General features: G+C 46.8%; 1 protein-coding gene across 1 annotated transcript; it reads left to right on the top strand.

Moving 5' to 3' along the window:
* Nucleotides 1-10: 10 nt before the first annotated feature.
* On the top strand, nucleotides 11-7,171 carry Fut11 (fucosyltransferase 11). Its single transcript, XM_057786766.1, has 3 exons — nucleotides 11-850; nucleotides 935-1,560; nucleotides 3,929-7,171. The coding sequence occupies exons 1-3, from the start codon at nucleotides 11-13 to the stop codon at nucleotides 4,074-4,076; spliced, it is 1,614 nt and encodes a 537-aa protein (XP_057642749.1). The 3' UTR covers nucleotides 4,077-7,171.
* Nucleotides 7,172-10,153: the final 2,982 nt, after the last annotated feature.

Below are 10,153 nucleotides of genomic sequence, written 5' to 3'. Positions count from 1 at the left end.
TTTATTACTCATGACCTCTTCCAGCCCGCGTGCGGGTGCGAGGAGCCGCGCATGCGCTGTGTGTCTGTGGCGTAGGACCCGGTCAGCTCTCTACTCGCCGCAGGGCGGGGTTTCGTGCTGTCCAAGTGGATCCGCTGTGGACATGGCTGCTCACTGCACCGAGACGATGCTGACCGCCCTGGGGCTGCTCAGTGTCTGTGCGGCCAGCAGCTCCGGGTCCGGGATTTCGGGAAAGGCGGATGGGGAGGCAGAATGGGCGGAGCCGTGGGACGGCGCGGTTTTCCGGCCGCCAGCTGCGCTAGGCGCAGTGGGGGTGGCGCGCGGGCCGGAGTCCCCGCCGCCGGGGAGCAAGGAAACTGCCGACCTACCGGTGCTGCTGTGGTGGAGCCCAGGCCTCTTTCCACACTTCCCGGGCGACTCGGAGCGCATCGAATGTTCGCACGGCGCGTGTGTGGCGTCCCGGGACCGACGGTCGCACGCCGACCCACGGACGCGCGCACTGCTTTTCTACGGCACCGACTTCCGCGCAGCCGACGCACCTCTTCCGCGCCTGAGGCACCAGAGCTGGGCGCTACTGCACGAGGAGTCGCCGCTCAACAACTTCCTGCTGAGCCACGGCCCTGGGATCCGCCTCTTCAACCTTACGGCCACTTTCAGCCGCCACTCGGACTACCCACTGCCGCTGCAATGGCTGCCCGGGGTCCCCTATTTGCTCCGGCCTGCGCCTCCGCTCCGGGAACGCACCGAGTGGCGGCGTCGCGGGTACGCGCCGCTGCTCTACTTGCAGTCCCACTGCGATGTGCCCTCGGACCGGGACCGCTACGTACGCGAGCTCATGCGCTACATCCCGGTGGGTGAGAAAGCTGCGTGGCGGGGAGGGGGTGGACCGGGCACACGCTGCATCCTGCTGACTGCCGTGCTCTGCCTCGCTTAGGTGGATTCCTATGGCAAGTGCCTTCAGAACCGCGAGCTGCCCACCGTGCGGTTACAGGACACAGCCACTGCCACCACCGAGGATCCAGAACTCTTGGCCTTCTTGTCCCGCTACAAGTTCCATTTGGCCCTGGAAAATGCCATTTGCAGTGACTACATGACAGAGAAACTGTGGCGCCCCATGCATCTGGGTGCTGTGCCTGTGTATCGTGGCTCACCCTCTGTGAGGGATTGGATGCCCAATAACCACTCCATCATCCTAATTGATGACTTTGAGTCCCCTCAAAAGCTGGCAGAGTTTATTGACTTTCTGGACAACAATGATGAAGAGTATTTGAAATACCTGGCGTACAAGCAACCAGGGGGTATCACCAACCTGTTTCTCCTGGATAGCCTGGAGCACAGGAAGTGGGGAGTGAATGATCCTTTGTTGCCTAACTACCTCAATGGCTTTGAGTGTTTTGTGTGTGACCATGAACTGGCTCGGCTGGAAAATGAGAAAGCCAGTACAGCCTCTCTTGGGGACGTTCCTGTCCCCGAGCCTCACATTGCCGAGCCCTCACACATGAACTGTCCAATGCCTACCCCTGGCTTTGGCAAAGTCGAAGAGATTCCTGAGAATGACAGGTAGGGTTACTGGGACGCCCTGCCGCTGTCACATCAAACTGCTTGCTTTCTTAGTGCTGAGGGAACTAGAAAAGACGATACAGAATCACTTTGCTGTAAGATGTCAGGAGTAGTTGGGGAGCTGAGTGTGGTAGATACGCCTGTAATCTCAGTGCTGTGTGTGGAGGTGACAGAGAGAGAACCTGAGGACATAAGGCCAGGCTATTAAGGATCATCACCTCAGCTGAGTACCTTTGATGCCGAGGTGGGGAGTACAAAGAGAATTTTGGCTGTGCTGGAGATTAAATCCAGGTCCTCCTGCTTGCTAGGAGAGTACTTTTCCACCCAGTCACACCTCAGCCCAGTAGGAGCATTTTGGAAGGAGCCCCCCCACCCCCCAGTTATCAGTCCAACATATACTAGAGTCTCGCTGTGTAGCGTGGGCTGACCTCTTTCTTGTGATGATCTTTCTGTCTTGGCCTCCCAAGTGCTGAGATTAGAGGAGTGAGCCTCCAAACCCATGAAAGGCACTAAAGCACGTAGACCTTTGTTATGTGTGATGAAGCCAGGACCTTGGATATGCTAAGCAAGCACACTACCATTGAGCTGCACCCCAGCTGCTTTGATTTGGATCATGACCTGATTTGTTCACTCTAGACAGAATTGAAGGAATGCTTTCAATAGGTGCATAATTGACATTGGCCATCAGTGTGGGGTAGAGGGTGAAAGACCCCGGTGGGACCTTCCCTCAGGTGGAGACCCCCGGACACAGAGACCAGGCCGAGACCACGGGTCGGATGCAAACTGCAAGAGGTTTATTAGGTAGACACAGGTACCTGCGGGCGGCAAAGTCTTTCGGAGGACTTGCGCACCTGCAGACTGGGAGGAGGACTTTTTATAGGAAAGAGGGCAGCAAAAAGCAATTTACAGAAGCAGAAGCTTGGTTATCGGAATGAGGCGGGGGGCATGAATGGTTTTCCTCTCCCAGCATGGCTGTCTGGCAGCAGACATCCTGCTCTTATCTTATAGATATCCTGTTTTCCTCTCACGAGAGCAGGCTAGCTGCTGATCCTGAGAATCTTTCAAGCAAACAGGACGTTTTCCCGGGGAGCCTGCTAGCTGCGGGTTCTGAGGAGGGGGTCTGTAGGGTCTTTCAAGGGAAGTGAGCAGGAAGCAGAATAGACCTGTGTTGGGGAAATGTTGAAACCACCTGCAGCAAGCCACAGTTGGTTTGGAGAGGGGTTCCTAGAGTCACTCACAGAGAGTGACTTCACCAGTGGTTGGCAGCAGAGGGCTGCTTCTTTTTTTTTTTTTTTTTTTTTTTTTTTTGGTTTTTCGAGACAGGGTTTCTCTGTAGCTTTGGAGCCTGTCCTGGAACTCCCTTTGTAGACCAGGCTGGCCTCGAATTCACAGAGATCCGCCTGCCTCTGCCTCCTGAGTGCTGGGATTAAAGGCGTGTGCCACCACCGCCCGGCAGAGGGCTGCTTCTTATGCTGCTGGCACAGTAGAGTCCTCATGGCGGAATCTTTCACTCACAGTCTTTTTTTTTTTTTTTAAATATTTATTTATTATGTATACAATATTCTGTCTGCAGGCCAGTAGAGGGCATCAGACCTCATCACAGATGGTTGTGAGCCACCATGTGGTTGCTGGGAATTGAACTCAAGACCTTTGGAAGAGCAGACAATACTCTAAACTGCTGAGCCATCTCTCCAGCCCTCACTCTTAGTCTTATCAGTTTATGCTGAACACATTATGATTTACTAGAAGAAGAAGAAAAAAAAAAAACATTAGGGAAATAGCCGGAGATGGTAGTGCTTACTTGGGATTCTAATGCCAAAGAGACAGAGGCAGGAGGATCAGGAATTCAAGGCCATAGTTGGTCATGTGCAGTGAGTCTGAGGCAATACTGAGCTGAGACCTGACAGTGAGGTGAAGCCCGTCTGAAGGCCTGGCTGCTCCCTGGCTGGCCTCTAGAGTACTGTTTACACGCTCTGGGTCCCACTGCGACCTCTCTGCTTCCTTTACGTTTGGGAGCTGGAGGCAAGTGAGCAATGTCAGCATCTTGAGTGAACTATGATGTCCGTGTCTCTTGAGCCAGTGTTACTTTAACTCCGTATCTCCCTTCCCTCACAGAAGAGCCTTGTCCTATCCAGAGCCTTAAATTTATTTGTTTTCGTTTCGTTTTGAGGACAGGGCTTCTCTGTGTAGCCTTGCTGTCCTGGAACTCTCTTTGTAGATTAGGCCGGCCTCAAATTCAGATATCCCCATCGCTGCCTCCTAAATGCTGGGATTAAAAGTGTGTGTCACCGCGGCCCAGCCCTGCTTATGATTTCTTTGCTATTGCTGTGGTTCCCTAATTCACTGCTCTCCTGTTTTGTCATTTCAGCTGGAAGGAAATGTGGCTACAAGATTATTGGCAAGGTCTCTATCAGGGGGAAGCTCTCACTGCTATGATCCACAACAATGAAACACAGAAGAGGAAATTTTGGGATTATGTACATCAGATCTTCATGAAAAGGAATAAGAATCTCTAACTGCCCTTGCAAGAGCCTTTAGCGTGGAAGACGTCTGGAGACTTTTACCGTGGCACCAAAGGCCCATCCACTGTAACCTTTAGTGAATATCATCTACCTTGGTGTCTTCACTGATTCTCCTGCCCTGTACTGGGGATGGAACATGAGGTTTTGAGAATGCTAGGCAAGTACCCTAGCCCTCTCCACTGTGCCTGAATGGTATGGAGCCAGTATCTCAGTCTTTGGTAGTAGAGCAGCTGAAGCACCCATTTGACTCCAGTATGCTTCTCACTTCTAGCCATTTCATCATTTCAAATATGGACAGGATGGGTCAGGCTGTGATCTAAAACGTCCGTCATTTAGTACCTTTCTCAAGAGTGTCTGTCCCTCATCTTGCTTTTCTTACCAGCTGTTTCACTGGTGGAGAGGCAAAACTGGGGCTGTGGGTAGGGGCTATTCTGTTTTTCCAAAGTTGTTTTTGTTTCTTGTTTTTCTTTTGAGATAGATCTCATTACATGGTCTAAGCTAGCCGCCAGTTCCTGGACCTCGGCCTCTAAGAAGCTGGGCTGTAGGTGTGCAACACTATGCCCAGCTCTTCACATTACTTTAAGATACTTGCACGGTCTTTAAAATCAAACATCATAATTTTAAGTGGCTCTTTCTTTCTGACTTTAGACTATTTCCACAAACACGGGGAAGATCTACAAGCATCTCCATCATTCTTACTGCTTGGATTTCTTGTTCGGGGTATATTTGGAATTCCTTCTCTCATGAACAGATTAAGTAGCTAACCTGTTGTAGGGCTGGAAAGATCTATTCAATTCATTGCTCACATTTTTTTCAGACAGTTTTATGTTGCTGAGTTTCTGGGTTTTTTGTGGTTCTAGGAAAGCAAGCAGCCTGCTGACTGAGTAGCTGCAACCCTAGTACTGAGATTTTTTTTTCTTTTATGAAGCTGGCCCAATTCAAAGAGACTAAAGAAGGCAAGGGATTTAAGCCATCATAAGTGGCTAGCTAAATAAAAACTTCAGCTTTCAGCTTGGAGAGATGGCTCCACCGTTAAGAGCACTGGCTGCTTTTCCAGAGGGCCAGGTGTGATTCCCAGCACCCACATAGCAGCTCACAACTGTCTAACACCAGTTCCAGAGGGTTCGATCCCTCTTTTAGCCTCTGGGCACCAGGTGCAAGCATGCTACACAGACATACATGCAGGCAAAACGCCCATACATGTCAGATGCAGATCAACTGTCTACTGCTGTAGCTTACCCAGGAGCTGAGTATTTCCTGGGGTTATAACAAAAAATGCCTTGGACCTTAGAGCTATGCTTATTGTGTTCCTGCATTATCACTAAAGAGATCTCATGGTTTATCAGTACATGGTTGTAAACTGCAGGTTCCTGTGAATCCATATCTATACAGATAGATACATATGAATGTTAGATCCTTCGGCAGCCAGGCTTCATGGTTAACATTGTTATATCTGGCCGGGTGGTGGTGGCGCACGCCTTTAATCCCAGCATTCGGGAGGCAGAGGCAGGCAGATCTCTGTGAGTTCGAGGCCAGCCTGGTCTACAAGAGCTAGTTCCAGGACAGGCTCCAAAAACTACAGAGAAACCCTGTCTCAAAAAACCAAAAAACAAAAACAAAAAAACCAAACCGTTGTGGTTTCTTCTTCTTCTTCTTCTTCTTCTTCTCCTCCTCCTCCTCCTCCTCCTCCTCCTCCTCCTCCTCCTCCTCCTCTTCTTCTTCTTCTTCTTCTTCTTCTTCTTCTTCTTCTTCTTCTTCTTTCTCCTCCTCCTCCTCCTCCTCCTCCTCCTCCTCCTCCTCCTCCTCCTCCTCCTCCTCCTCTTCTTCTTCTTCTTCTTCTTTTTCTTCCTTCTTTGTGTGTGTGTGTGTGTGTGAGAGAGAGAGGGACCCCAAGGCCCTGTGCATGCTAAGCATGTGCTCTGGCTCTGAGTTATACTCCCAGACCTTTATTTTATTTAGTTAAAAATGCCTTCATAGTAGCATGAAAATTTTTAACCTGTTTGGTCTCTTACAGAGAACAAGAGGAAAAGATGTTTTAAAAAGTATATCACAGATAGGTGAGTTCGTGAGTGCTAGTAAGCCAGGGCTACAATATACAATAGCAAGACTGTGTGTGTGTGTAGATGGGCATGGTTGCACACACTTTAAGTTTCAGCATTTCAGTACTTTGAGAGGCAGAAGCAAGTGGATCTCTCTGAGTTTGAGACTATCCTGGTCTATTTAGTGTTCCAGGCCAGCCAGAGTTATATAGTGAGATCTTGTCAGAGAGAGAGAGAGAGAGAGAGGATAGATGGATGGATAGATGGATAGATAGATAGATAGATAGATAGATAGATAGATAGATAGATAGATAGATAGATAGAGATTCCTATAGCAAAGTAACTTAGACAAGTGCAATCAAGATTAGAACTCAAATAGCATATGAGCAACAAGAAAGGTGAGTGATGGTTGTACAAAGTACAGGACCCGCAGCTCGCATGAGTACTTTAGCACTTTTTTTGTTGTCTTTCAAGACAGGGTTTCTCTGTTGCTTTGCAGCCTGCCATGGAACCCACTCAGTAGACCAGGCTGGCCTCAAGCTCACTGAGATCCACCTGCCTCTGCCTCCCAAGTGCTGGGATTAAAGGTGTGCGCCACCACTGCCTGGGTTCTTTAGCACTTTATGCACCAGGTGAGCCTGTTGTTCATAAATGGTTGTTGCTGGACAATCAAGCTTGCTTTTTGCTAAGTGCTGCCCAGACTGTCCTTTATCCTATCATATTATAGTCAGAAGACCAGGGTAAATCAGGTGCTACATTTCCCAAAGGGAAGAACTGTGAGTGGCCACGTCATACTTACCAATGACAAAGCTTTACTTTCCATATGGAGAAAGCAAGCAAAATGATTTTTTTCCTTTTGGGGGCTCAGCTATGTGTACAGCACCAAGTATTTGCTGCAGGTCATGGGTACTAGTGGTAGAAGTTTCTGATAGGAGTCTTTTATTTACCAGAATATGGGGTAGAACACAGGCTGATGGCAAGTGTTACTATTTTTTATTATCATCTCAAGATTCATCTTATATAATAAATTGCTTTTTACATAGTGTCTTCTATCTGATTACTTTTTAAAAATTACACTTATTACGTGGTAGCGTGTGTTGTAAAATGAGCGGCAGGGTTGCGTCCCCGTCACCCGGCCACCCGCATGGCTTTACCTGAAATAATTACACGGAAACTGTATTCTTTTAATCACTGCCTGGCCCATTAGTTCCAGCCTCTTATTGACTAGCTCTTACATATTGATCTAACCCATTTCTAATATTCTGTGTAGTACCACGAGCTGGCTTACCAGGAAAGATCTTAACCTGCGTCTGTCTGGAGTGGGAGAATCATGGCGACTCCTGACTCGGCTTCTTTCTCCCAGCATTCTGTCTGTTTACTCCACCCACCTAAGGGCTGGCCTATAAATGGGCCAAGGCAGTTTCTTTATTATTTAACCAATGACCTTCCTCCATCATTTCCCCTTTTTCTGTTTAAACAAAAAAGAAAGGCTTTCATTTTAACATAGTAAGATTACATATAGCAAAACAGTTATCAAGCAAGAATTACAGTTACAATATTTATATCTATTTTATCTTTTATCATAACTAAGGAAAAATATAACTAACCATTCTTCAACTCCATCAAAGACTCCAGAAGGATATAATATTACCTAAGCAAACAAGAAGTAAGATACTTCAAACTCTAGAAATGACAGAGACATCTTGCTGCCTGGGCAGTCACCCAAAGTTCTTTTGTACCATTGTGGCATCCATCTTCAGCCTTCAGGCCCATAGTTTCCAGCAGACATTTTCATCAAGCAGGAAATTCCAAAGACAGTTCAGTCACTATCTGCTGTGTCCTGCAGAATGTCTCACAGACTCTTTCATGAGTCAGGAACCCCAAAAGACCATTTCACCTTTAGGCAAGTTCAGTAGTCCTCTCTCTGAGGGTTCTCTGTGTCCAGTTTATGCAACAGTCCAGGCAAGAGCAGTTTCTTGCCCACATGGCTATCAAACTCCATAAGGAGCCTCTTCGATGCCCATCTTCCTCTTGAAGTAGATTGGTGCTGTCAGGAGCAGATGTGTCTCATTTTCATAAAAAACCCTAAGTTATTAAAACATTAAATGCCATATTCTGCAGTCTTTGAAAGATATGAAGAATGCCTATCTAGCTGAAATATATCTATGCACATCTAGAAAATCTAACTAACATGACTAAAAGCTTGACAATTATTGATGATTATCCATTAACAACCTATATTCATTACATTTTTAAATGAACTATACAATCACAATACCTTAATCAAGATTAGAAATACATATACATATAACAAAATTGACCTTCAAATCCACACCAATGCAAATTATTCATATCTATATCATAGCCCCCTTTAAATGTAAAAGAACATTTATAAACAATATTTGGGAACATGGGCGCAGTTTTTTCTCTCCAAACTGCTTCCTGCTGAATGGGGGCGTCGTTAATTAGGTCTTTCATGATATAACCTGTGTGCCAGGTTCATTCATCTCAGTGGGCAGTTGAATGAAGCAATTTTTTGAGGGTGTTCACAGCAACCTTTCAGGAGGGCGTGGTCTATCATACCATATTGGGATAGAAGCAATTAACAGGGTCTCGTCCTCTGTGAAAACAAAAGAAGACCCTCTCCAAAGCATCATATCCTTAGACCCATATACTGAAATCATAATATCCTTATGATATCCATTCTGGTTCCGCTTGGCAGCCCATATAATGAAATGTCTCTCTGTACTTAGCTCCTTTACAGTCAAAAATTTTAAAGAAAACACAATGTACATAATCCAGACTCTCTGTAAATTTTCCATTTTTACGTGGCTTATTTTTCTTTATTTCTTTTAATCTATAACTATCTGTACTCTGTCTCTTTAAAGACTTTATCCCCCCTTTTTTAAGGGCATTAACTTTATTCTCTCTATATATTTTTTTTCTCTCTCAAGCCTACGTACATTCATCCAACAGTGTCTGAATCAGTTCTATTGTGAATCTGTAATTTTTTTATTATCCAGGAGCATTTCTTAAAATGTTAAGCACTTCTTAAAAACTTAAGTTGCACCGTGTACAGATAATACAGTAACACCTGTGTCCTGCTCAGTTTAAACCTTAACTGCACTGTTATTATGGTAATTACGGTAGTTCCTGCCTGAGACCAGCACAGTTCAGCATGGCGGAGTTGAGCAGCTCCTGCCTCAGAGCCATTTGGTGCCCCTGAGCCACACACAGTTCCAGGCACACAGCAGTCCACATTGCCATCAAGCAAGCCGTAGCACTTTACTCCAAATGCTCCATTCAAAAGCTCTGTCTCCCGCAGGAGCCAGACAGAGATCGCGATGGCGGCACAGCCCAGAAAGCCGGCATTTTAAAACAGCCAGTTTTTTCATGTTGCTGAGTCAGGACAATTTCTTTGCCGCATGCAACCCACAAACAGCAAAAAGCTGTCTTAAATTCTCTCTCTCTCCTTTTGAAGCCCTCTCAGGTTTTACATGGAGTTCATTACCACGCTGGGCGCCACTCTGTTGTAATAGGAGTAGCGGGGCTGCGTCCCCGGCACCCGGCCGCCCGCATGGCTAGCTTATGCTCCGAAATAATTACACGGAATCTGTATTCTTTTAATCACTGCCTGGCCCATTAGTTCCAGTCTCTTATTGGCTAGCTCTTACATATTGATCTAACCCATTTCTAATATTCTGTGTAGTACCACGAGCTGGCTTACCAGGAAAGATCTTAACCTGCGTCTGTCTGGAGTGGGAGAATCATGGAGACTCCCTGACTCAGCTTCTTTCTCCCAGCATTCTCTTCTGTTTACTCCACCCACCTAAGGTTTGGCCTATCAAATGGGCTAAGGCAGTTTTCTTTATTAGTTAACCAATGACCTTCCTCCATCAAGCGTGTTCTACCCTGTACATGTGTATGTCAGAAAACAATTCGCAAGAGTTCAATTTTCTTTCCACCACGTGGTCCCAGGGACTGAACGAATATCATCAGGCTTAGTGGCAGCACCTTTATTCACCCAGTGAG

Source organism: Chionomys nivalis, chromosome 12, assembly GCF_950005125.1.
Source record: "Chionomys nivalis chromosome 12, mChiNiv1.1, whole genome shotgun sequence".
Classification (NCBI taxonomy): Eukaryota; Metazoa; Chordata; class Mammalia; order Rodentia; family Cricetidae; genus Chionomys; species Chionomys nivalis.
Note: the sequence above shows the minus strand (reverse complement) of the source record. Positions and strands in the feature narration are given on the sequence as shown.